General features: G+C 48.9%; 1 protein-coding gene and 1 non-coding gene across 5 annotated transcripts in view; both read left to right on the forward strand.

The window, feature by feature from the left end:
- Nucleotides 1-17: 17 nt before the first annotated feature.
- The window catches only part of UROS (uroporphyrinogen III synthase), a 36,440-nt gene continuing 8,858 nt past the window's right edge, over nt 18-27,599 (forward strand). Inside the window, exons 1-6 of one of the 4 annotated variants that reach the window (XM_045809532.2) lie at nt 18-134; nt 11,507-11,595; nt 11,783-11,866; nt 13,695-13,791; nt 15,700-15,774; nt 23,069-23,143. In XM_045809532.2, coding sequence (XP_045665488.1) covers nt 11,533-11,595; nt 11,783-11,866; nt 13,695-13,791; nt 15,700-15,774; nt 23,069-23,143 — 394 coding nt within the window. In that variant the 5' untranslated portion in view covers nt 18-134; nt 11,507-11,532. Of the gene's footprint in view, nt 135-251; nt 514-4,889; nt 5,200-7,378; nt 7,522-11,506; nt 11,596-11,782; nt 11,867-13,694; nt 13,792-15,699; nt 15,775-23,068; nt 23,144-27,599 lie in introns of those variants that run through there. The other 3 variants (XM_045809530.2, XM_045809531.2, XM_087862578.1) reach the window with 3 other exon arrangements.
- On the forward strand, nt 4,781-4,853 carry TRNAK-UUU (transfer RNA lysine (anticodon UUU)). The gene has a single exon. It is a non-coding gene; the product is annotated as a tRNA-Lys (tRNA).

Raw genomic sequence — 27,599 nt, forward strand, 5'->3', positions numbered from 1 at the left:
CCGCCCTTCCGGACCCACCCACACAAGCCGAGGTGGGTGAGGGACGGTGGACATCCTCGGCGCTGAGTCGGCATCAATCCCAGGCCGCTGATGGATTCCAGGGCCGTGATCCCTACAGTCAAGTCAACTCTGAGGTCCTGTTTTTGCATTTTCTTCCCCTTCTCCATCCTCCCTCACTCCCTCCAACGCTCCCTCCCCCTGCGCTCAGTAGTTCGACCCATCTCGGCCCGCCCTCCCCGGACCTGGGCGTCTGTGCGCATGCGCGAGCTCCACCTGTGAGCGACTCCGGCCCCGGGGACCCCGGGCTCGAGTGCTCGTGGCGTGCGGCCACGCGCTGGCTGTTTCCATGGCAGCAGAGGCCACGTGGTGAGGGGGCCGCCCACCCAACTCCTGTCTCGGGTCGCTGCACCTCAGGCTTGTTGGCACCGCGAGATACTGCCCCCGACAGGGCGACCTCCGAGTGCTGGGCACCCGGCCAGCGCCTAGCCTTTCGGGCCTCTGCAGCCCGGCGAGGTAGGTGTCGCCGTCCACGGTGCAGACGATGACACCGAGGCTCGCGGACGCGCAACGCCGGCCTGCGGCGCTAGCCAGAATATGACGAGTGGGGAGCGGAACCCCGAGGCCGCTGCTGGTCTGGTCGGGGGCCGTGGCCCGGGGGCACCGATCGACCCCGAATGGAAGGTCCCCGGGCCCGCGCAGGTGCCTGCACGGCCGGGCTCAGGCCCCCCGGCACCGTCGGTGGCATGGCCTGGTCAGCGGTTGAATGAATCTCATCCGAAGCCCTGCCCCCAACCGACGCTCTTTAAGGTCATTTCTTGACCGGAAAGTTTCTTTTAAGATAGATATTAACTTTAAATGCTTCAGGTCCATTGGGGAAATCTGAACTACAGAGCAGAGCGTACTTTGAGAGAATAGAGTGGAGGGGACTGTGGTCAGTCAGAGAGTGTATACTCTGCTGCTGCGGCCAGTTGTGGCCAAGGGGACTTGCTGGCCCAGTGCCGTCAGATCGTTACATTTCAGGAGAACCTGGAGTTCCACAGGATCGATCCTGATTTTTAACACCTGTGCCAAATCAAATTCAGTCCCCAGTCAGGTTTATCCCACGGGCTACCAGTATGCAGCCATTCATCGTAAAGACTATTTGGAAAGAAAGTCCTTAATTAAAGAAAGACATCAGCTATCTGAGGAGGTCGTCTATGGTTTAACTTTTTTTTCCTCTGTAAAATGAGAAAAGTGGGTTGGATACCTCTGATTCTAAAAATGGAAGGAGCTGCCCCTTGTAGTGAGGTGGCTGCTGCCCAGAGGTTTAAGCAGAAGCGTGATAGATAACCTCTTCTCAGTGATTCTACAGCAGCAGAAAATGGAGTCAGGGTAATGTAAGGGTCCCCGGAACCCCCATGATTGTGTTCTGCGGGTTCCATCCTTCCTGAAATTCTCCGCTACCAGGCCACAGCCTGGATATTGATAGACATGCATATCAGGGATTCACAACTGATGGGGTAGCTTAAAATGACCCCTTTGGGTCCCACAACTATGTAAAAACATCTTCCTGTAATGTACAAGACAGGAAGCTGTAAAAAAAAAAAAAGGGAAAAAAATCTATCACAAGGCTAAAATTAGAAAAAAGACTCAAAGGCACAGTGCCAACTTATCAACAGAGTCGCACTTAGACATCATGGATAATTTTTTCTGTTTCTTTATACTTTCTTGCAGTAAAATATACATAACAAAATTTACCATTTTAATCCTTTCTAAGTATACAGTTTAGTGGCATCAAGTATGTTCACTTTGTTGTGCAACGATCACCATCACCCGTCCCCAGATCTTCATCATCTTGCAAAACTAAAACTCTATCCATTAAACAGTAACTCCCCATTTCCCCCTAGCCCAGGCCCTGGAAACTATAATTCTGGTCTCTGTCTCTATGAATTTGACTACTCTAGGGGAATCCTATAATATTTGTTCTGTGATTGCTTATTTCACTTAGCAGAAAGTTCTCAAGTTTCATCCATGTTGTAGCATGTGTCAGAATTTACTTTTTAAGGCTGAATGATATTCCGTTGACTTATATATCACATTTTATCTATCCATTCGTCCATTGGTGGACACTTGCGTCGCTTCCACCTTTTGACTATTATGAATAACACTGCTGTGAACTTGGATGTACAAATACTTGTTTAAGTCTCTGCTTTTAAATTTTTGGGTGTGTATACCCAGAAGTGGAACTGTTGGATCATATGGTAATTCTGTGTTTACTGTTTTTTAAAGAACTCTACTTTGTTGTAGTTTGCAGATTTTCCAGGGAGCAGGTATTGCTTTGATAAGAGATCGGGGGGGGGGGGGAAGCCCTACTTTGTGTCCTCAGACTAGCTCCCAGTGTCGAGCGAATGGTCAGAGTGTGAAGTAGCATAGAGTATTTTATAGGAGCTGAGAAGTGGTGGGAGTGCTTAGGGCATGGGCACGGGCTTCAGACCGGGATTAAATCCCACCCCTGCCACTCACTGTGCTGTGTGACCTTGGGCACGTTGTTCAACCCTTCGGAGTTTTGGTTTCCACTTCTGTGAAATAAGGATAATAATACCTACGCTTGCTGGTTTAAATGAGGATTGAGATCCTGCCATGTAAAATGCTTAGCCCCGTAAATAACACAGAGTAAGCGCTCCCTAAAAGGGCAGCTGTTGTTACTGCTGGGAGAGCAACAGGACATAGCTGGCAAGTGTGAGTTTGAGGCCTGGCTCTAACTTCCCAGTGAAGTGGGCTTCAAGTCATTTCCCCTGTTCCAGAGGTGCTGGGTACATCTAAAGTGGTGTTTTCCCTCAGCGTAAGCAGATATTTACTGAGGATCTACTATGCAGAAGAAAGTCCCTCAAAACAGCCAGGAGTGCAGAGGACCAGCCTATTTCACAATTGCAGGGACTGAGACAAGAGAAGAGCAGTCTAGACCAGAACACAGGTCTCTGCCCTGTCGTGCCGGCTTCTTCCCCTCCACCACACCTCTTCCCGGAGTCCAAAGTGGCCCATGTACAATCTTCCGTACCCCTGCCTGTCTCCTGTTCCTGGTTTCCTCCCATTCTTGCTGCAAGGCAGGTAATAGGAGTTTCTTCAGGCAGGGATCTTTCAACGTGGTCCCGGAGAAATGCAGGGTTAGATCTGTTTACACCATGCTTGGGGGGTTCTGCTGGAATGAGGCTGTATTAGTTCCCCAGGCCGCCAGATCCAAGTGCCGCAAACTGGGTGCTGTTCACAGCAGAAATCGATTGTCTCGCGGGCTAGAATTCCAGGATCAAGATGTCAGTAAGGTGGTTCCTTCTGAGGGCTGTGAGGGGAAATCCGTTCCGTGCCTCTCCCCCAGCTTCTGGTGGTTCGCTGGCCATCTGTGCTGTCCCTTGGCTTGTTAACACATCGCCCGGATCTCTGCCTCCATCTTCACATGTTTTCCCTGAGTGTGTGTGTGTGTGTGTGTCCACATTTCCCCTTTTTATAAGGACGCCAGTCATACTGATTAGGGCCCACCGTAGTGACCTCATTTTAACTTGACTACATCTGCAAAGACCCTGTTTCCAAATAAGGTCACATTCTGAGGGACTGCGGCTTAGGACTTCAACACATACATTTAGGATTCAGTCCATAACAGGCCAAGTGCAGGAGTCTGCCATTTCACTGCTTGCTCTTCATAGCAAGTGGAGGGATGATTGTATTTGAACTTCTTGTTGGGAACAACTAAAGGAGTTGTGGGTGGAGGTGAACATTGGACAAAGCCACATTGCTGAGAAGGGGGTTGTTCACTTTTTGAGAACCCTCTTGCCTGCCCCAATCCCTAGAATACTCTGGGTTCTAGTCAACAAAAACATCTCAGCTGCATTCCTCATCTTCAACCAATCTGTCATAAATCAGCTGCTGAACTCATTTATTAATCTTGCCAGACCTTGTCTCCATAGCAGCTGGGATGTGCACATGTCACCCTGAATCATGTCCCATAGCAGAATATGCATTCTGAATCAGAAGAGCCCCAGGCCCAGATGCAGACTTTTACAGCCCTTCTTCTGAATCGTGGCAGTTTGCAGTAACAGTAGTTTGTCTCTCTGTCTCAACGCTTAGCTCACAGCTCCGTGGTTGTCAGTCTCCCCCAGCCAGTCTTGGGGCATCTTGAGAGCGGGTGCTGAATGCTATTTGCCCATTGCCCAGCACCCAGTACCCAGCATCACAAGGAAGACTGTGTTTCTAGGGTCAATGAAAGCAGGATTGTGGAAACCCTTACTGCCTAATTGAGAGCCAACTTTCTGGCCTAGAAGGCCACCTGGTGCTTTCTTAGTTCTCCTTGTTGCTAAAATTCAGGAGCTCCTGCAAGGTGGGCAAGGCAGAGCAAGGTACACCTGGAGCTTCAAGAGTAAGTCATGCCAAAGGACCTTGCTCAGTTGCTCCCCAAGTGCACTGCATGGCATTCTTTGACTTGCTGATCGTCCAGAACTCACCTCTCAGTGCCTGCCTTGGCTCTGGTATCTCCCGTATGTGTGTACTGGGGAGTGGCGAGGTACTTCTGGAACCTCTCTTGACTCCACTACCTTCCTTGCCAGTTATGGCCTCATTTCTCCTCTTCATAGCAAAACTGAGTTATTTTCACATCTTGTACCTACATCTTTACCCCCACTTCATTCTGTAACTTACCCTGTTATGGACTGAATTGTGCCCCCCCCACACACAAATTCATATGCTGAAGCCCTAATCCCCGATGTGAACTTTCTTTGGATATAGAGCCTTTGAAGAGGTAATGAAGAGTGGCGCCTGGCTGGCTCAGTTGGTAGAGCATGTGACTTTTAATCTCAGGGTCATGAGTTCAAGCCTCATGTTGGGTGTGGCGCCTACTCAAAAAAAAAAAAAGGTAAAAGGAGAAAAAAGACGTCATAAAGATTAAATGAGGTCATTGCAAGGTCAAGCCCTACCAGTATACCCATTAGGTGGAGCCCTAGTCCTTTAGGTCTGGTGTCCTTAGAAGAAGAGGAAGACACAGAGGTCTCTGCGCAAACACAGAGGAAAGGCCACGTGAGCACACAGCAAGAAGACAGTAGTCTGGAAGCCAGGAAGAGAGCTCTTAGCAGGAACCAACCATGATGGCGCCTTGATCTTGGACTTCAGCCCCCAGAACTGTGAGAAAATAAACGTCTACTGTGGGAGCCCCAGTCTGTGGACTTCTGTTATGGCGTGAGTAAGACTCACTCCAGTCTCTGTTCCTTCTCCTTCGCTAGGGTCTCCCGGCCCTCTGCCCAGACTTGCTCTGGCATTGCGTGGGTGCTGTAGGGCTCCGTCCTGGGCCTCCTCCTTTTCTCACTGTGGTCTCACCAGGTCCTCTGACTTCAAATACTTTCTATACACTGACAGCTCCCAAATCTTTGTCTTCTGACCTGACTCCCTGCTGAGCCCAAATTGCCTACCCAGTTTCTTCATTTGGACATCGAATGCCAGTACTCTTCAACTTTTTTAACATTATAGCATACCAAGTAAATGCTAATATTCATATAGCACATTATGGTAAATAGATGAGGTGTGCAGTTTACAGGTGAAGACAGCCAGCCTTGGCCAGTGTGGGCGTGGGAGGAGTGGCCCAGTGGTTCTGGGGGACCTGGACCCTACCAGCTGCCCCAGGGGCTGAGAGGATCAAGCCTGCAGGCATGACTGTAAGCCGTTCACAGTGCACAAATGCGCTGGGGCACCTTGGTGGGGAATAGGCGTCTTCAAACATCATATGTCCCAAGTGAATCTTTGTCCCCATCCATTCCCCATCTCCTGACAGTGCTCCCACTCGCCCTGTTGTTCAGGTTCTAAACCTGACTCCCCTTTCCTCTACCCTGTGTCCAGCCCAAGCAAATGCTATCGGCTCCACCTTCAGAACACATCCAAGTACGCTCCTCCCACTTTGCCAGCCTAGTCCAAACCTGTACCAGCTTTCACCAAGACTGTTCTTTTTAAAATTTTATTTATTTATTTTTAAAAGAGAGAGCACACAAGTGGGGGGGGGGAGGTGTGCAGAGGGAGAGAGAGAATCTTAAGCAGGCTCCACACTCGGTGCAGAGCCCAACCCGGGACTTGATTTCACAACCCTGAGATCATGAGCTGAGCCAAAATCAAGAGTCAGATGCTTAACGGACTGAGCCACACAGGCGCCCCTCACCTAGTCTGTCCTAAGAGCCTCCCAGTTCTTCTCCTTTCTAGTTTGAGTCTTTTCTCCTCACACCTGCAAGTGACCTTACTGGACTGTAAGGCAGAGCACATAACCCTGTGCTCATTCCCCAGTGGCATCACCTGTCATTCAGGATAAACAGCGAAGTCCTTCTCATGGCCTGAACAGCCTGTGTGGTCTGGTGCCCAGCTCTGAGCTCCTCTCCTCCCTGGGGATGGTGGAAGAACAAGGCAGAACGAGCACGTCCCCTTTGTATGACAGGGCCACCAGTCAGCCAGGACTTTTCCATCAGAAGAAAAGTTCTATCCCGTTTCAACCATTGTTCCTTTGGATCTCTGAGCGCCGCCAAACCCACGTCCTAACTGTCCCTGAGGAAGTGATGTCTACACCAGCTCTGCGGGCTGAGTAGGAGTTTGCACTAGAAGCTCTGAGCGGGGCAAGCTTGAGGGATGCAGAGAAGTCTGGGGCGGCTGGAATGGACCGGGGAGAGCGGAGACGTGGGGCTGGAACGCGCTGGGCTTTCGCAGCTTGTATCGGGAGATTGAATCTGATCTTAACAGCAATGGAAAGCTTCTTGTTTATAGATTTATTTCTCCTGTTCTCATTTCTGCTTGCCCTTTTCTCTTTGGGGTAACAGGAGGGAAGTGTGGTGTCACGGAACCAGCACAGGACTGAAGGTCAAGGGATCTGTTACTGGCTTTATTGCGCACGATGTCATCTTCTTTTCTCCCTGTTAAGTGGGAATAACCTCTGCCCTAGCGAGTCATAGGGCCGCTGAGTGACTCAAAGGACATCACAATGACAGCTAGCACAGTTCCTGAGTGCTTACTATGCACCAGAGACTGATCTAATGCTTTACTTGCATTAATCTCCAAGGTTTGTCCTGTTTCAATAGGTGAGGAAACAGACCTAGAGAACAAAACTCCCCCAAAGTCCCAGGACCGGTCAGTGGCAGAGCCGGGGTCCCCACTCAGGCAGTGGGGCTCTGAAGAGCGTGCCCCTGACCCCCCACTGCGCTGCCTCTCGCACACTTCGCACAGCCCAGTGTTTGGGAAGACAGGCGTGAAGATAAAAAGTACCACTCTGGTACGAAGGGCTTAGTTTAATAATGCAAATACTGGAAAGCAAAACCCATCTACCCACTGCAAATAGAGAAAATGTTTCCTCTGGGTTCTACTCTGTGGTTGTCTTAGGCAATAAAATTGATGGCTTCTGGATAATAACTGTAAAGAGATTCCATAAGATGTGCTGCTGGACTTGACAAATAAAAATCAGATATCTACCCTATTCCTTCTCTGCCATTGCTCAAAGCACCTCGGATGCAAAATTAAGAGGAACCATTGCTGGTGAGTCTTTGCCCTGCCAGAATCCCATGTCATCACGTTCAGGGAGAAAGAAATCACCTGATAAGTGCACAAAGATAGTCTTGCTCACACATTACTAATTTTCTTAGTAATTGAAGATTTAAAGTTGATAATGTTTTGAGAATTGATTCCCCCCAAGTGACAGGAACCATTCACCATACTAGTAGCACATTCAGCTCAGAGCAGAATCCAAGGGCTCAGAGAAAGGCCTGCGGGTGATGGGGGTGGGGGGGGTGGGAGGGGAAGTCCCAACAGGTTCTGCAGAGCCAAAGGGTTTGCAGCAAAGGGCCAGGGACTAGGTGAGAGACACTGCCCTTAGCAGAGGAAATACTCCCAGGAGAGGACTGGCTCATGGCACAGCCAAGGGACATGTGTTTCTAAAGGCACAGATGTGGATGGCATCAGGCCGCTGCCCTCTGAGTGAGGAATGACTTCTGTGCCTGGAATCCCTGACTTCCGTCCAGATGGCCTTCTCCAATCACAGGGGTTTAGACAGTGGCATTACTGCAGCTTCTCACAGACCAAGGAAAGGTCCAGAATATTCCCATCCACATCCCAGCTAGCAGGAAGGCAGGGGGGAAAGAGTAGGGGCATGGCACTTCCCTCGCGGGGCGGGACCCACAAACATCACTCCCGCTTCCATCCTGTAGGCCAGAAGCTAGTCCCCTGGCCACATCCAGGAGCATGCTTTTATTTTGGGCAAGAGTATGCCCTGTTACTAACGAGGGATTCCATTTCTGTGAGTGAGAAAGGAAGGGTGGGCATTTGGGGACACCTGGCAACCTCTGCCACACTCCCAGTCCAGGTAAGACTTGCCAGTTATGCTTCCAGAGCATCCTGACTTGTTTTAATAGCACTTATCACACCGACTCTGTCATCATTTTTACTTATTTGTAGAGTGTCTATTTTACCTTCCCGTAAATACGAGGCAGGAATCATATCATCCCCAATGCCTAGGATGTAGTAACTGTCTAGAAATACTTGTTAACTCACTGACAGGATTACACTGAACAAACCCAAAATTTAGGTGGGATTCGAAGAAGAAAGACATTTGCACCTAGTCCCAACCATCAGGCTGTGGACAGATGGTTTCACCCTAAATTACACCACTGTGTCCTGTTAACTCTGTCTTCAGTACGAATCCCCGATTCAGCACCTTCCTAATGGCTCCACTGCCCGCTCTACTGGGTGGCCATCCTCATCCATCGCTGCCAGTCCTGCTTACACCTGTCGTGGATTCCCATTTCTCATGGTGTCCAAGTCCACCTGTCCTTCCCAGTGGAACCATGGGTATCCTTCTTTCCTGGGAACGCACCCAGACCCTTCCTGACATTTGAACATTTCTCCTCGCTGCTGTTGTCATTCAGATCTCAACTAAGATGCCACCTTCTCAGAGAGGTGGCCCCGGACTGGCAACCAACTATCAGCATCCACCAGTTATCTCTCCCACATCACCTCCTAGCACTTGGTAGGACTTGAACTTGTACCCCGCCCCCAACACATAATGCAGACCTAATCTCTCTGAGGCAGATTCCAGGTGTCACTGCCTGAGAACAGTATAGAAACACTTGGGAGAGATTAGCTTCCGGGATTTGAAAGCACCACTAACGTATCCTTTGAAATCTTGGGGATACACGTCCCAGAGCCTCAAGCCATGGCGGGGACGTGGTGGGGCTGAGGTCTGCAGCCCAGGACTGACTGCTTCCAACGGCATCATGCTTCCACCTGTTAATCTTCCCAATCGTTGCTTGTTTTGTGGGCCTGGAAACATGTATGTGTTAACAGAAAATGCTAAGTTTTACCTGCCACTCAGTGCCATACAGATTCCTGGAGCCCCAGAAGGGGCTGTCAGGATCAGCCACGCTTCAATCAGAGAAACAGAGCTGATGGGGGGTATAGATTAGGACCTGCTGCAAGGCACTGCCTCGTGCCACTGTGGGGGCTGCCGGGCAAGTCTGAGACCCTGAGTGCAAGCTGAGTGCCCGCCGCCGAGAAGGGTAGGCTGGCCCGGGCAGCAAAGGAAGCTGTGTCCACAGCTGGAATTTCTTCCTCAGAACCTCGGCTCTGCTCTGAAAGCCACTGACCAGAAGAGGCCCCCCCAGATTATCTAGGATAATCTCCCTGCGAAAAGCCACCCGATAATAGACTTTATCCTCTCTCCAAAATACTTTCACAGCATCACCTACGTTAGCATTTTTGAATAAATGGGGACTCGAGCCTCACCGGGTTGACACCTGCACGTGCCCATCTCAGAAAGGCTGGTTCCTAATTTCTGCATGAGACACATTCCAAGTAACTTCAGGAAATGATAGGAACAATACTGCCCATGTCCCCAAATCCCCTGTCTCTCTAGCTTACAGCTCGACAGCAGCAGTAATTAGAACTTGATTTCATGATGATTATTTGTTCACCCAGGGTTGGTTGCTTAGATACAAAGCAATTCATTTTGAGCCAAATTTTCCTAAGACGTCCCATAGATATTATAATGTTCCAGAAACCTATTCAGTAATAACTCACAAGTAATGGCTCCCAGAGTTAACACATTTCTGCTCCAAACAATACACGCCTTTTGACTATTATTACCCACTGTATAATATTTAGTAAGTAACTAGCTGGTGGGCCTAATGCTACTTACAGGATAGTAATCCATGTTTCAGGCAGAGTTTATCCTACAGGTCTCTAGCAACATTTATTTTGAAGCTTTTGGGGTGGTAATATTAAATTCCTCCCCCCTTGATACAAAAGAATTTATTATAAAAAAAAAGAAATGTGGATAATACAGAAGGAGGTAAAGAAGAAAATAATCACCCTAACCTGCCACCCAGAAATAATTATTAGTGGTATTCTGATGCATATTCTTTCATATATATGCATTTATTATATTTACAAAATCATACTATTCGTGCATCCTACTTTTTTGACTTCACATTTTGTGATTAAATCCATGTAATTAAGTTATTAATATTTTAATGATTTCGTATAACTACTGTTCTCTCACTGTTGGACATTTACTTTGTTTCCCACTATAAATACCAGGATACAATCTTGCAATTAGAAGAGGAGTAAGTCTTGGAGACCTAACACACAACATAGTGAATACAGTCAACAGTACTCTAGTACAAACTTCCAAGTTCCTAGGAGAGTTGATCTTAATTGTTCTCACCGCAAAAAAGAAATAATTGTGAGGAGGCATGGTCGAGGTTAGCTAAGCCACTACTGTAGTAGTCATACTGCAGTACAGAAATATCAGCTGAACAGCTGAAACTTACACAGTGCTGTATGTCAAATACACCTCGATTAAAAAAAAAAAAGAATACCAAGATCCAGGATGAACATTTTTATGTTAGTCTTTGCACACATTTATGAGTATTCCCTCAGGAGTATTAGTATTTATTCTTAGAAGTGAAATTATAGGAAGAAAAAGCATGAAGTATATGAGGCTTTTGAAACATACCAACAAATTCTTTTCCAGGTCGTTAGAAAACTTTTGAGAGATCTCATGTTTGACACCATTTATAAAACATCATTTGAGAAGTAGAAGGGTCAATATAATTATTTCCTAAAGAGCTTATGAGCTACTTAGTACATATATCTTGAGATGGAAGGAGTTCTTTATTTCCTTAAAATAATTTGTCTACTTGTTAATGATACAACCCCAAATTTGTATCACTCCTCTTTAGAAGCCTTAAATGTGTGGCCAGGAGACTGGCTTTCCCTAATGACTTTCATCTGCCTTTCCAAGTGATATCAAGTGCCACCATGCTGTCCCTTGGCCTTATCAGTGACAGTGTCTTCAGAAGGAACAAGCCCATTAATGCTAAGTCATTGTGGGTGAGGGATAGGTCGGTCACCTCAGCGAGCAGTTGATTACCTTCTTCCCATGCTCCTGTCCCATCCGACATTGCTTAGGAAGAGTCCTTGAGATCTAATTAAGATCCATCCATTTCGTTTCCCTGCTCTGTCACAGGGCCCTGTAAGGACTGCTAGGAGATAATGAAGGTTCTTTTACTGAAAGACGCTAAGGAGGACGACTGTGGCCAAGATCCATACATCAGGGTAAGTGCCTGAGGCTCCTGGTCCCACCCAGCATAACACTGTCTTACTACGGAACCTAAGGGGGTAGGGGGTGGGGGGTCCGCGAACCCTCTGAGGCGTTGACACAGAGTAAAAGTTGTCACTGTGACCCTTTCCTTATTTTCCAAACAACCCTGGCCAATCCAGAACTATATTCTTGTATTTGCAGGAATTAGGATTATACGGACTTGAAGCCACTCTGATCCCTGTTTTATCATTTGAGTTTTTGTCTCTTCCCAGTTTTTCTGAGAAGGTAAGGTCAGTGTCTGAGTACCGTAATTTCTGAGTCTTTGTAGAATCCTTGCCAACCCAAGCTAGAAGGATTTCTTCACTGCCCCCTCATTTTACTACCAAACTTGAAGACAAGGGCAGCTCAGCCTCACCTGGCTCCAGTGGACGCGGCGATGAGACTGTCCCTGGGCTTCCACCAGCTTCTCCAGAAAGCCCCCCTGACCTGGAGGTGGGGTCTGAGGGCCCCCCTCCCCAGAAGAGCGGATTACAGAGAGGGCTCTCAGCCATGCGGGCCCTTTCTGTTCATCCTCCCGTTTACCCAGCCGCCCTGACCATGCACTGCACAGGTGTTACTTTGGCGATAGGCCCCAGGTTGGGCCACGGAGCCGAGATCTCCAGCAAGTAGGAGCATTGCTCCCCCACAGCATCAGGTCTGCTGCCAGGTGTAACCGGGATTGATCTCACCAGACACAATCTCAGTAAAGTCTTCCAGATGATTCAGATCAAAGCTTCAGTGCTCAGGCAGCCCTCACCAGCGTGCACCCAGTCCCAGGAGGGGAGCGCCATCGGGGTGTCTCCCCTGGAGCTCCTTTATAGACATGGGGGGAAGATCCAGGCTGGTTTCATGGACTAGGGTGCCCAGCTCTGCTCCCGGTCCCCACGCCTCAGTGCCAGGTACCCCTCCTGCTCTTCATGGAAAGCCTGTGTTTTCCTTCGATTTGGGCCCAATATTGCATGATTCATTCAGTAATGTACCCGACGGACACTGATCTGGCATCTGTCACGCCCCTGTGCGCTGGGCTGTGTGCCGGGAAACGAGGTAAGAAGGACCCAGACCAGCATGCCCTTCCAGAAGCAGCCTTGAAAGGCACCGGGGTCTCATCACTCGAGATCACTTCTTGGACCTCGTGGCCACACAGGTAGTAGAGTCTCCACAGAAGCCTGTCCTGTCACTGCCAGACAGCGTGCCCCCTGAGGGCTCTTCTGGACCCTTCGTCTAGCTCCCTATGCTGCAGGGAGTTGGGGCACAAGGTGCATGCTCGAGTCCTGGCCCTGCCATTCATCGTGGGCCAGTTCTTCTGCCTCTCCAAGCCCGAGTCTTCCATCTGAGATGACAGGAACCCCACCCACTCCCCAGGGAACTTTCACAGAGAGAGGGACACAATATATAAAAACAGCAATGTTCGGTAGATTTTATCACTATTACTAGCTTTGAAAATCAAGGTTTCTACATGGATATCGCCCCTGGAAGATTCCAGTGTTCTTTGAAAAGATGTATTTATTTACCCTAGAGAGAGAAAACACGAAGGCGGGGGGCGGGCAGAGGGACAGAGAGAACCTCCAAGCAGACTCCCTTCTGAGCGCAGAGCCCGACTTCAGGCTCGATCCCAGGACCCTGGGATCATGACCTAAGCCAAAATCAAGAGCTGGCCGCTTAACCCGACTGAACCACCCAGGCACCCCTTGAAGATGCCAGTTTTATTACAGGTGCAGGTCTAGTCTGCCCTCCTACCTGTGCCCCACCCAAGCCCAGACTGGGTCGGGTGGCCCGTTCTGCTCCTGCTACAACTCCCACCCTACAGTGCTCTTTCCTGGCTCTCCCCTTGACTGGGAGCTGCTTGAGGGAAATGCCACGAATAGTGAATTCACCTACGTATCCCAAAAGGCCTAGAATAGTTCCAGGCATACAGTAAACTCCCAGTAGGTGTTGAGTGGAAGAGTGGAAGGACAGATGGATGGATAAATGGACGGATGGATGGAAGGAATTAGTTTTGTGAAGCATTTGGAAATCGGGGAAATGTTGAACTTGGCCATCATGTAAAATGTCTTTGTTGCTGTTTGGTGCACAGCTGTCTCATCCTGAAGGCTATGGGGGACTCATTTTTACCAGCCCCAGAGCAGTGGAAGCCGTGGAGCTGTGTTTGGAGAAAGACAGTAAAACAGAAGGTGAGGGGCCTCTGTTGTGACTTCCACTGGACTTTCTTTACTCTGATTCTTCCCACTGGGGATACCAGATTCCAGAAGTAGATTTTTCAGGTTTGAAACATCTCAATGACTTTTAGCTCAAAAAACTGTTTATGTACCAAGTTACTTTAGTTTGTGTAACCTTTGGAGGAAGCAGAAAATGACCCTTCTCCTTATAAGCTGACTCTTAATGTCCCACAGAATGACAGGTGCTCTCTGACGGGAGCGGGCACCTGGTGGTGTCATGTCACAGGTACTGCCTTGGGAAACAGGAGACAGGGTGGCCCCCCAAACCCCCAGACCCCGTGGGGTTCACCTGCCGGGTGGTCATCTCTCTCCTCAGAATATATTGGTGTCAGTCTCTTTCCTCAAAGGGATGATGAGAAAATCCAACCACGTGGGAAAAAGTGGCCGGTGCCGTGCCAGGCACTTAATGACATGACCATCTCTCAGCCCCTTCTTCCTACCTGCTTCGCTCGCCATCAACACACAGGGACAGAGCCCAGGCTTCAGACTGAACAACCACCTTAGTGTTTCAATCAGATAGCTTCGTAGCTAACATTTATGGGGTGCCTAATGTATACCAGAATCTGTTAAATACTTTACATTCGTCATCTCATTTATTCCTGGACTGCTGGCCAGAGGCACTCGTGCTGTGGTCCTCATTACGTTGGGTGTAGAGATTACTTAAAAAAATAAAAATCTTTAAAAACAAGTAAATAAATAAATAAATAAAAGGGAATGTCCCACGGGAGTGTAAAGGGTAGCATAACACTTAAATGTAAGGGAGAGTTATGCTCCAAATCGGATTTTAGGAAGGAAGAATTCATGTTTCCTTATCTTCTCAAAAAGTATTGAGCACCCGGTGGCCCTATTATATATTTATGCACCCTGTTTTCTCTTTGTATTTCTTTCATCCACATTTAAAGGTATTTGTTTTTGTCTTAAGATGGTAATGTTCTCTATTAAATAAATTGTGTTTCCTCATGAACCTGAAAGTTATGATCTTTACTTTGATTTAATGGATACATCTGCGATTATAGTTTCTTGACTGCTTTCAGATTTAGGTCCCAAATAAAACCAGTTGTATTGCTTTATTAGACACTAAGGGGCGGAGGGAGAGGGAGACAGAAAATCGCAAGCAGACTGCCCATGGAGGCCCATGCGGGGCTCGACCCCACGACCCCGAGATCATGACCCGAGCCAAAACCAAGAGTCGGACACTTAACCGACCGAGCCACCCAGGTGCCCTGAGCGTGCAACTCCTAATCTTGGGGTCATGAGTTTGAGCCCCATGCTGGGTGTAGAGATTACTAAAAAAAAAAATAAAATTTTTAATAAATTAAAGTCTGGATTTTTAAACGCTAATGTCACCCTGCAAATTCATTCTTCAAGTTATGTTTGTTTTCTGATACACACTAAAAATGCTTCTAGTGCCAACTGTGGAAAAGAGTTAATATTCTAAGCAAGGCATGTTGAAACATTTATGAAGTGACTTTTTTTTTTTTTAAAGATTTTATTTATTTATTTGACAGAGAGAGAGAGACAGCCAGAGAGAGGGGGAATACAAGCAGGGGGAGTGGGAGAGGAAGAAGCAGGCTCATAGCAGAGGAGCCTGATGTGGGGCTCGATCCCACAACACCGGGATCACGCCCTGAGCCGAAGGCAAACGCCTAACCCAGGCGCCCCTATGAAGTGACTTTTAAAAATTTGCCTGCTGAATATGAACAGAATAAAAACGGAATTTTAGTTTGAGATGCTGTTCTTTATACGTGGTTATTAATAGTCTGCCTTGTTCACAAGTGTTGTAGGATGAACAAGGAGCTTTGGACAACAGTCCAGATGGCCACTGTGGTGTCCGCAGCTCACGTGTAATTTCATGTTTTACAGCCTGGAAACATTCTCTGAGAGAAAAATGGAATGCCAAGTCAGTGTACGTGGTCGGCAAGGCTACTGCTTCTCTAGGTAAGCAATCGAGGTAAAGATAAGATGCCAAAACATGACTGTGATGTTATGATTTATCATAAGAAATACGTGTTTGTCTTCGTCCCTGTTCCTGGGACAGAGCTCCTAAAACCTTTGGTATTTGCTAAGTGATAAGAAAGGTAAAGTTGCCTTTTTTTTAAAGATTTATTTATTTATTTGAGAGCGAGAGAGACAGCTTTCACTGTACCCTTAGCAACAGCATTATATACTTAACTAATTATTTGTAAATTTAATAAGCAAAAAAATATTTTAAACTACAGTGTTCTTTAAAAAAAAAAAAAGGTTAAGTCACTGGGGAATGAAAAACTGGTTTCTTCTCTCCTGTAGTCTCTACTATGACCTAGTATATATGCAAAAGTTCTATCGCATTGGTGCCTGGCTGGCTCCGGTCAGTAGAGCATGCAACTCTGATCTCAGGGTTGTGAGTTCAAGCCCTACGTTCGGCAAAGAGATTACTTAAAATAAATAAATAAATAAAATCTTTAAAAAATAGAAAAATAAAAAATAAAGCTCTATTACAAGCTTTGTACCCTTTGGCCCACTAATCCCTTTCCTGATAATCTAGCCAAAGGTAATAATCCAAAATAGGAGAAAAGAAGTAGTTTTTATATGAGAATGTATATCATAGCATTATTTATAATCATGGAAAAAGGAAAGCCCCCAATAGGGGAATAGTGAAATAAATTATGGTACATCTATATGACGATTATATAGTTGCTTCTTTTACATACTTCTTATCGTGAAGGAAATTTGCAGAAAACTTAGAGTTATAATACAAAGAACTCAATCTTTCCTGGACCCCTGGAGAGTAAGTTGCCAACGTGATGTCCCATCACCCCTAAATAGTTGAATGTAGGTTCCCTACGAACAAGCACATTTTTCTGTACAGCCGCAACTATCAAATTCAAGAAATTAACATGCATATTAGTAGCTCTTAATTCTCAATAATGTCTACTGTAGCAAAAGGATTGAGTTCAGAATCCCGCCTTGCATCTAGTTGTCCTGTCTCTTTTCCTGAAGGCTGGAAAGGAGCCTCCGTCTGTCTTTGGCTTTGTGACCTCGACACTTTCAGAGTATAGGCCAGTTGTTTTGTAGATGGTCCCCCAATTTAGGTGTGTCTGATTTTTTCCCTGATTACACTGCTTCATGTTATATACGCCTGGCAGGAATATCACAAGCGATGCTGCTTTTCCCCTTGCCTCTTACCCAGCAGGGCATCATTCTGATTTGCCCTATTATTGATAATGTTCCTTATAATCCCTTGATTTAGGTGATATGAGGCTTCACAGTGAAGCGATTGTTTTTCCTCCTTGAAATTAATAAGTACTTTATGGGGAGGTACTTTAAGACTATATGATAACAGATCTTTTTTTTTTTTTTTTTTTAGATTTTATTTTTTTAAGTAATCTCTACACCCAGTGTGGGGCTTGAATTTATAATCCCCCAGATCAAGAGTCATGTGCTCTACCTACTGAGCCAGTCAGGTGCCCCTGATAATGTGTTCATCACACTTTCAATTTATTCAATTATTTATTTACATCAGTATGGATTCATAGTTTCCTCTTTTACTTAATAGGGTACAATCCATTACCAAGTCTATTTATTTTATTGCCCAAATTATCCCTGCTGTGGCCAGTGGTAACCCCTCTAAGGTGACTTCTGTGTCCTTTGACGTGGCTCCATCATTCTTTGAGTACGTCCTTCTTTTCTGGTACAAAAAGATGTTGTAGGTTTGTCCTGTCCTTTCCCTATCCCAGCCCTGAAATCAGTCATTTTCCTTAAGAAGGCCTGGTTCCTTTTAGTGGAGAGGGGTATTGAGGAGCCATGATGTGCGTGCTCAGCGTGTTCATTGCCCTTGGACTTGACTGCTCATGGCCCTTTTCAGTACACAGACACAGGGAATACACACACACACACTCACACACACACGCACACACGCACATCTCTATTTGTATCTACGTGTTTGAAAACCATGGGTTCATTCCACCACCTCTAGTTAGAGTTCAACACAACAGAGTTTCTCTAGAGCTTTCATTTCTGTATTTGTGACTCCCATCTCCGGTGGGGAGAAACCTGGCTCCCAGGTAATACATTTACTTATTTGGTCAATGCCCCTATAAGGAGCCAGTCTCCCCTGGCTCTGCCCCCACAGAGATGCCCTCTTCAGTCCATGTGGTTTCTGACAACCAACACTGGCCACTCCCCCATAAAGACATTCATGTTACTCTGCCCCACCTAAGGGCCTTTGGTCTGAAATGTTCAAAAGGAAAAGGGGGACGGGAGAGGCTAGGTGGTCTGTTTAAATGATTTTGAAGGTTCTATAATTTATAGCATCGGAAAGATACAACGTAACATTAAGAAAAAAAAGCAGGATGGGGGCGCCTGTGTTGCTCAGTCGGTTGGGCGTCTGACTCTTGATTTCGGCTTGGGTTGTGGTCTCAGGGTTGTGGTATCAAGCCCCTCGTAGGACTCCGTGATCAGTGGGGAGTCAGCTTCTCTCCTTCTCCCCCTCCCCCTGCCACTGCTCCCATGTGTGCGTGCTCTCTCTCTCTCAAATCTTTTTTTAAAAAGGATGCAATATAGATATATGATACAATTTCAAATTAATTTAAAAATATAGGCACTGTACTAGATAGAGAGCCCTCCTTACCCCCAAAGGACCCTGAGAGGAGCAGGGGTCACAGAGATACTTGTTGGAGTATGTAGTGTTCATAACAGCATCAGTCACAATAGGCAAAAGGTGGAAACCACCTAAATACCCATGGACAGATAAATGGATCAGTAGAATGTATACACATGCAATACAGTATCATGCAACGTAAGAGGCAGGGAAATTCTGACACAGGCTACAACATGGAAGAATCTTGAACACATTACACAAAGTGAAATGAGCCAGATGCAAAGAGATGAATACTGTGTAATTCCACTTACCCGAGGCTCCCAGAGCAGCCAGAGTCAGAGACTGAGGTATGGGAGAGGTGTGCAGGGTCTATGGTTGGGGGCGATGGGAAGTTCTGATTTAATCTGGTGTAGAATTTTGGTTTGGGATGATGAAAAAGTTCTGGAAGTGGATGCTGGTGATTGTACCAAATGCCACTGAGTTATACACTTAAAAATAGTTAAAAAGGTAAATTTTATGGTATGTGTTTTTACTGCAACAAGAACAAAACCTGAAAGGAAATAACCCTATGAAAGGTACTTATCTGCAGATGGTGTTATTATAGTTGTTTTTACAATTTTCTTAATATTTTCTACGTTTTCCAGTCTTGAATTTGTATGTTATCTTTAAAGCACAAAGGTAAACAGTGAATCATTAAAAATCAACCTTACAAATGAACATAAAAATTAAGCGTGAAACAGTGCTTAGCAATTGTGAGTCAATCAATGTGCAGTTTTGTTTCAAAACAGTTTTGTCCAAATGAATTTTAAAATATCGGGGGAAGATGCAGTATGAGTGAAAGTAGGGTTGTTTTTTTTTTTTTTAAGATTGTACTTATTTATTTGAGAGAGCTCACAAGCAGGGGGAGAGGCAGAGGCAGAGGGAGAAGCAGGCTCCCTGCTGAGCGGAGAGCCTGACACAGGACTCCATCCCAGGACTGGGTTCATGACCTGAGCCGAAGGCAGACACTTCACCGACTGAGCCACCCAGGCGCCCCAGTGTGAGTGAAAGTAGTTTAAAGTATGAAAAGCCCTCTTTCCAGAGAACAAAATGACGTCAAGGAGTTCACCAGCTGTGAGTTGCCTGACTAATTAAGAGCCGTGCATCGCTTTTCAACGCACCTTGGAGCTCTGCAGATCAGTGAAGAGGGAACCAGGCCTTTGTTGCCAAGGAAACCGCCCCCACTCTCCCATCCCCCCAAATCAGTTAAGAATTTGCTTGCACCTTCTTTCACTGTTTCTTTTTTTGTGAAGTAGAAGAGGAAAGAAAATTCTAGAGGCAACTTCCTCCTTACCCATCAACACTTCAGCTGTCAAATACCGTGTGTTTGTAAATTGTCCTGCTCTGATTCTCATGCTACCTGCAGTCTGACCTCAGGGGCCCCGCTGCATGTTCTGCATCTCATTGTTCTGTCAAATGAGAGGAAAACCTGGGAAAAAGTGGTGATGTGGGATGAGAAGCCTGAGACTGAGCCGACTCGCATGGGCCAGCACCCCCTGTGGCACAGACAGCAGAGCCTGGTCCCATGGGACCTGCTGCCCCAGCCTGCTCCCTGTTTGTTCTGCTGTGAAGGAAAAGGACATGTTCTAAAGGCTGGAAGCACATGATCAAAGGAGAGATGAAATTAGGGATTTTGCAGCTTTAAAAAAATTTGGGAGAGGCGCACCTGGCTGGCTCCGCCGGCCCCCCCCCCCCACTGGGTGTAGAGATTACTTTAAAAAAAAAAAGAAAAAAATCTCTTAGGAGAAACCACATTCTATCTTAACATGAAAGTCAGTCACCCAACTTTGGAACCTTCTATCTTAGTTCCGCTTCCCAGACATGATGCCCCAGAGGAGCTCTCTGTCGTGGACTGCTGGACGCTTGCGTTCATCCGGGGTCTCAGCAAGAGCCTGGAGAGTTAGAGGAAGTTGAACACCGACAGCCGGAGGAGACCAGGCCCATGTGTTAGTCATCTTTCGCTGCGTAACAAATTGCGCCAAAACTTAGTGGCTAGAAACAATAAGCGTTTAATTTCTCACAGTTTCTGTGAGTCTGAAATGTGGGAATGGCTGAGTTGGGTCCGTCTGGCTCGGGGTCTCTTACCAGGCTGCAGATATGTCAAGGCTTGACGTGGGGGGGTTCTGCCTCCAGGATCACGCACGTGGCTCCACTTCCCAGCCCTCCTGCGGCCCTCTCTAAGGGCTACCTTATGACACGGCAGCAGGATTCACCTATTGCAAGACAATCCAAGAGCCAGCGAAAGAGAGCATCCAGGCCAGAAGCCAGTCTTTTCATAATGTAACCTTGGGAGTGACATCCCATCACTCCTGCCATCTTCTTTTTGTTTGAATTGAGTCAGTCCAGGCTGCACTCAGGGGGAGGGGATGTCCCAGTGCTGTGAGCGCCACGATCACTGGGAGCCGGTTTACAGGAGCCCTCTGGGCAGCCTGAGCATGAGAGCTCCTCTGGCTCCCCCGGAAGCTGCAGGTCCCAAGCAAGTGGTCTTGACGTCGAAGTCCATCAAGACTTAATTTATTTTAGAGAGCACGAGAGCGAGCGAGTGGAGGGAGGGGCGGAGGGAGAGAATCCTCAAGCAGGCTCCCCACTGAGAGTGCCCAGGGTTTGATCCCAGGACACAGGAGCCAAAACCAAGAGCTGGATGCCCAACCAGCTGAGCCACTCAGGTGCCCCAAACCGTATCTATTTGTTTTAGTATTTTTCAGTGCTTTGTTTTCCCATTAATTCTGGGAGAATACTGAGAGCATTTCTATCTATAACCTTGTCAATATGTCTTCACATCCCATTTGTTGATTCTTACTGATTTGCTTTCGCACTAAGCATTTTTTTTAAAGATTTTATTTATTTGTCAGAAAGAGAGAGAGGGGGGAGGGCACAAGCAGGGGGAACAGCAGGGAGAGGGAGAAGCAGGCTCCCCGCTGAGCAGGGAGCCCGGTGCGGGACTTGATCCCAGGATCTTGGGATCATGACCTGAGCCAAAGGCAGAGGCTTCACCGACTGAGCCATCCAGGGACCTGCACTAAGAATTTTGTCTCACCTTCAGACAACGACACGGTGCCTTCAAGCATGGGCATCTGCCAGCAGGGGAGCTCACCCCAGGTTCACACGAGCCCCCCGACTGGGTCCACCATGCCAGTCCTCGCCTTAACGTCTTAAATGTAAAGAACATGATGCAGGTTTGTCTGGGATCAGATTGGTTTGTTTCACGCAGCTGTGAGTCCCTTGACGTTCCCCTGTCACCATGGCCTGGGGAGGCCCCGAGGGCGGGCTCGCCTGGGCCCGAGGGCTGCCTGAAATGCTTGCACCCACTTAGAGCAGAGCCAGCCTCGCCGCCACAGGGGTCGAGACCTTCCAGCACACATCCATTCCCCTCATCTCTACTGAGAGCTCTGCGGGCCGCAGGCGGGCCACATGGCCCAGTCCCTGCGCTCGCAGACAGAGCTGACAGGTGCTGGGCGGCTCCGGGCCTTGCTCGTCCCAGGGTCGTGCGAGGATGAAATAACGCGCCAGTGCTCGCTCGGAACACGAGGCCGTGAGAGTCTAGTTAACGCAGGAGCGATGCGGATGACCGCGACCTGAACTACCAACATCACTGCAGTCCGTACGTCCCAGCTCCGTTCCCGGGAAGTCTTCAGGGTTTCGGTGTACCGAGAGCTTCCCAGTTCAATCAGAGGAGGGGTGGCCTGGCCTGCGCTGGCCGCGCCGTGTAAGCAAGGGCTTTGTTCCAGAACAAAGTTCACAGCTGCATGTGACTTTTGTCTCTTGGGCTCAGGACACTTGACAGGACCTGCGAGGGAAAAGCTGATGGGGTTTCTGTGAAAGCTGCCGGTCTCCCGTGAACCCTAAATGGAATGCCCGCGGCTCCTCCTCCGTCAGGGAGGTGCCACACCCCGTGAACGGGTCGTGAGCGCAGACGGCGCGGGGCTTGTGGCCCTTCCTCCCCCAGGTCCTCTGCAGAGGGGCTGGTGTGTCCTGTGTGGAAGAGTGCAGGGGTCCTGGGGGGGCTGCTCCTGCCTCACTTCGTGATGGGAGTCTCTCCGAGCAGCTGCTCTGCCCCTCCCCCCAGGTGACCCGTGGTCCTGGTGCTGGGGTCTCTGTTGGCAGGTTCCCGTGGAGTGTCTCCTGTCCTCCCTTCCATTTCAGTCTGGCCATGTCTGTCCTCAACACCCTTCTGGATGCGGGCTGGCCCCGGACAGAACGAAGGCTCTCTTGTGCCTTGTGAGAGGTGGTTAATCCTGAATGCTCACCACCTCCGCTCTGGCTGTAGGAAAACCGTCTTTCTCCAGCTCCCCCGAGATGGCCAGTGGTTTGCTCTCATCATCTCCTGTAATCCTTAAAGCAGTCCCCTACGGTGGCGTCTTCCCCTCATGTAGATGAGCTCAGCGGGGCTCAGAGAAATCGGTGTGTGACCCAAAGCCACACGTCTAGGAAGGGTGGGCCCAGGGCCCAGCACCCTAACATCCAACGCAGTGCCTGCCGTCCTGTACCGGCCTTAAGGAGGAGACGTTCCCTGTGATTTGTAAAGCACGTGACTGTATTTGCACATTAGCAAACAACCAGGAACACAGGTCTTAAATAGCCACATGAAAGCACATTTCTTTTGTTGTTTTCCAGTGAATAAAATTGGCCTGGATACAGAAGGAGCGAACTGTGGAAATGCAGAAAAGCTCGCAGAATATATTTGTTCCCGTAAGTAGAAAAAGGTCACTCCAACTGAAGCCCATTTACTTTTTGTTTGTTGGCCTCACCCCTGCCTCCCGAGAGAGGAGCATTTCGTGGGTGTGTGCTCCGTGGTGACACTGGTTGGCGCGCAACGTGCAGGCCACTCGTGGGACCGCAGGCGCCTTGTACGTGTGTGTCTGTGCTTGTTTGAGATGGCCTGCCTCTCTCGCCCCCTCCACCAGAGGACTTGAGACAACTCGAACAGGACACAAACGAACCGTCTGGAGACAAATCCAGGGAGACCGTCTGTGGTGATGCTAACGGGAGGGGAGGCGGGCTGCTGCAGCTGGCACCTTCCCTGAGTCTGTGTCTCCCCCTCCTCTCAGGGGGCCGCCTCCTTCTCCGAGCGCCCTCTCTCAGAGCTGGCCCACCCCCTGGGAGTGCTTCCCTGGGCAGCGTGTGGACCCAGACCTGAAATGACACTGGTTGTAGACGTGTTTGCCTTTCAGTGGGGGTTCAGCCTTGATGGAAGCAAAGATTTGGGGGAACTTTTGGAGTGAGAAGTGCAGGAGGGCCAGAGGGGTTCTGGCAGGGCAGTCCTCCTTGCTTGTGCCTCCCATCCTCTCCCCCCTCCCCCCGGCCACCCAGCTGCAGACACTCGCTCTTGTGTCACCCCCCGTCCATCGGTAAAAGTGAGTCAAATGATCCCCCTGATACGGACTCGGCACAACGAGGTATGAGATACTCAGAGACAACACGTGCAAGGTGCCGGCGTCTGCTGGGCTCCAGATGGGCCCCCCGTCCCGGCAACACTCAACAGACGTGTCTTCCCACTGCTGCTTCTGCCCCCTGCAGAGTCTCCAGGGCCAGGGTGGAGGCTCCCGGCGGGCGGCGGAGCAGGGCAGCTGGAGGGAAGGCGCTCCCTGCCTCTCGGGTCATATCCGCCACTGCGTCCCAGCCCGGCTCTTCGCTTTAGTTTGCTGATGTCTCTAAGTTCTGAAAAATGCTCTTCTTACTAAGGTGATGTGTTTTGGAGACCCTCCAAAAGCCCCAGGGACGAAGGAGATGAGCCCTAATCCGGTGACTCTCTGGGTCCAGTCCTAGCTGAAGCAGGTGCCGGCCTGGGAGGAGCAGACACCCAACACTGTGTCCCTGTCCCAGGGCAACACCGCTGGGCCTCCTGCCCCGGCTCGTCTCCACCACTTTCCCCGAACTGCAGGGCTCAGGGGCTCTGCAACACGATAGTCGCCCGGCCCACGACTCTAGTGGCCAGCTCCATGGCTCTCCGGCTGGCCACCCACTGCTCCTAGCACATCCTCACCTCCCGCCCCCTGCACAACCGTCTCTGCTCATCCCTCCCATCACTGCCGCCTGTGGAGGCCCTGTCCTTCACGTAGGCTCCTCTGTGACAGGGACGCCACAGGCTGTGTTCCTTCCACGTCCACTGTCCTGGAGACCTTGGCCCTCCTCTGGCCACCCCACCACATACATGCTGTTTATGTCTCGTCTGGTCGCTTAACCCACTCCTGCTTTGTGGCCCGGCACACCGTTGTTCCCACGTAGTGTTTGCTGAGCGTTGCTGAACTGGTCTGGCATGACAGGAGGGCCTATGGGGGGCGAGGCAAGGGGGAGGGGTCGGTCCATGCCAACAGGCCTGGCCAAGCTGAGAGGCCATTTGCTTCAGCATCAGCACGGGCATGCCAGTGCACGCTACTGTGCGGCCAAGTGCTGAAAGCTGCTGAGAAGCCAAGGGCAGTTATGCCCGTGGTCTGGGGTGAACACTGTCCTGGGTGCCTCAGGGTCCTCAGGCCCATGGGACTGTTTTGAGGATTATTGAGCCTCACCTCTTCCGTGGCGAGAGTAACGTCATGTGATTGGGTTTTTCCCCAGCGGTTCATGGCATGGGATGCATATGTTCCAGAATGATCCAACTCCAGGCTCTTTATTCCTAATGTTTTTAGGGGATAATGGTCACCATTAAACGGTAACAAAGCCCTTCTGTTTTAATGTAGAAATCAATGTAAATGGTAGAACTTGGCATTCGCCGTGGGATTAAGTGCCTTGGTTTACGAAGACGAATGACTGGTTCCTTGCTCTGCATACACAAGGCAGGAAGGATCCGTGTCACTTCTGAGATGTCACACTGGTGTTCAATTAACTGACTCAAGGTTTGGAGGGGAGATAGGAACATACTCTGCCTTATCTCCGCGGAGACTGGGCTGCATTCTTTGTAAAGGCTTTGTTACCAGCATGCCTGTGTGTCCTAATAAATCTTTAATTCATAATTAGAATATCCAAGTAAGAATCCTTCTTGACTGCTAATAAGGACTTTCACCTTGGTTTTACCAAGGCATTAATGATTTTCTGAAACTGGATTTTAAAAGCTGAGAATCTACTTCTAGTGTTTGGAATCAACAGGCCAATTTGTAGTTACTGCTTATTTCTTTTACTTAACACTTTTTACTACGTGACAGATACCATTGTGGGCACTTAAAACTATTCGCTTATTTAACTGATAGCTCATTGTTCTGATAGAAAATTCTCCCCTTCCAGGACATCTGCTCTAATGGAAAAGAAAGCAGCAAATAGGGGCGCCTGGGTGGCACAGCGGTTTAGCGTCTGCCTTCGGCTCAGGGCGTGATCCCGGCGTTCTGGGATCGAGCCCCACATCGGGCTCCTCTGCTATGAGCCTGCTTCTTCCTCTCCCACTCCCCCTGCTTGTGTTCCCTCTCTCGCTGGCTGTCTCTATCTCTGTCGAATAAATAAATAAAATCTTAAAAAAAAAAAAAGAAAGCAGCAAATAAATGGCAAAAGGGGGCATTACATCATTCTGCAAGAGAGGGGGTCCACCTGAGTCAGACAGAGGGGAGTGCAGTTATTTGAAATGTCCCCTGGACTGGGGGCTGTCGACGGCCACTCCTGCAGCCTCGCAGACTTGCTCAACCCTTCCTTCCCTCGCCATGAGCCCCATTGTCTGGATTCTCCACCATGAGAATCTCTGTCCGCAGGGCCACTTCTCCCAGCCCGCCTGGGAGGCCAAAATCAGTGCAGAACCTGGCAGTTGTCGGAGCTTTTCAGCCATGCACGTGTCCTCCAGTGAAATGACACTTTTTAAAAAAAATCAGCCCTGTTGCCTTAATTATTACAGTGGCTACTTAAGGAGTCCCCAGCCCCTCAGCATAACCCTTCCCTGGGATTTTCAGCACCCTTGCTGGCCTCAGCTCCCACAGCCCAGCAGGCCAGGCCTCCTTCCTGTTAAAGGTATGGGCAGCCTCTGAGCCCTGTGAGTCCCCATTCTGTGTCTTCTCTGTCGAGTGAGGCCCCCGCCAGGCCCCCATCTCTCCCGCTTGTCCCAGGAAACCTCTCGCACCTCTGCAGAATCAGCCAGCTTTAGCGCTGACCTATTTAGTGTTGGCCTGTTTGGGTTAAAAATCTGCAGGCAGTAAACTTATCCCAAAAAAAGGATGAGTTCTTTGCCTCTGGCTTCTTGAGGGGGGTTAGGTCCCAGGAAGGATAGCTGTGGTAGATCTCCACTCGGCAGAAGAGGATTCTACTGGGACATTTTCAGGTTTTCCTCCCTTTGCTGAGAGTGTCACGGGATTCCATGGGAGTCGGCTGGGCTGAGTGGGCCTGCATGTGTGACCTGGCTCTTCAGGCACTGGTGGTGCCGTGAGAAAAGACAGTCATCTGTCCTGTACCAGGACACACATACTAAGCTCTCATCTCCGGAGTTAGTAGCCAGCAGTCCGAGAATAAGCGTGAGCACTCACTCAGTACTGGGCTAGACCTTCTGAAAAGATGCTTTGAAGGGCAGATTCTGGAATCTTCCAAAGGCCCCGTGCACATCTCTAGGGCTGGGCTTGCTGGAAAGGCTGGCCCTTGGTTTTCCTGCTGGATTCTCCAAGCTGCCCCAGAGCAGGTGGCTGGGAGGGTCTGTGGGAGCAGCTTTGGTCCCCAGAATCCTGCACACCCAGCACCTAACACACACAGATGGAGGGACACCTGGGCTCTGGGCAAGAAAATTGCACCTGAACATGGCTTTGAAAATAGTCTCCAAGGACGGCATCTACTGCGCATGAAACATTTCCTCCCACTGGAAAAGAGAAATCGGTGGGCATCTATTGTCTACGTTTGAAGCTCCCCGATTCCTTGTGTTCTCTTATGTCGGTGCTGGTAGTTACAGAGCAGCGTAAATAAAGAACACCAGTACGTAGTTCTCGAATTACGTGGAAAAAGGAAGTTACTCCTGTGGTCAGGTTGGGCCTTTGGGGAGATGGTGCTGGACGGGAAGAGCTTGCTTTGTTCCTTCCTCTGACTACAATCCCCAGAGAGGTGTTCGGGGAGATATGACGAGTACAGAAAAATGTGTTTGTGCATAAGCAACAGCCGTTAAGACTTCTTCAACTGATGGACGGATGTCGGGGAGATGGTTCGTTCTACCAAATGTTCACATTTGGGGAGGACTCGCCCATCGATGTTGCTG

Source organism: Ursus americanus, chromosome 6 (genome assembly GCF_024610735.1).
Source record: "Ursus americanus isolate L20-20 chromosome 6, mUrsAme1.1.p, whole genome shotgun sequence".
NCBI classification, from domain to species: Eukaryota; Metazoa; Chordata; class Mammalia; order Carnivora; family Ursidae; genus Ursus; species Ursus americanus.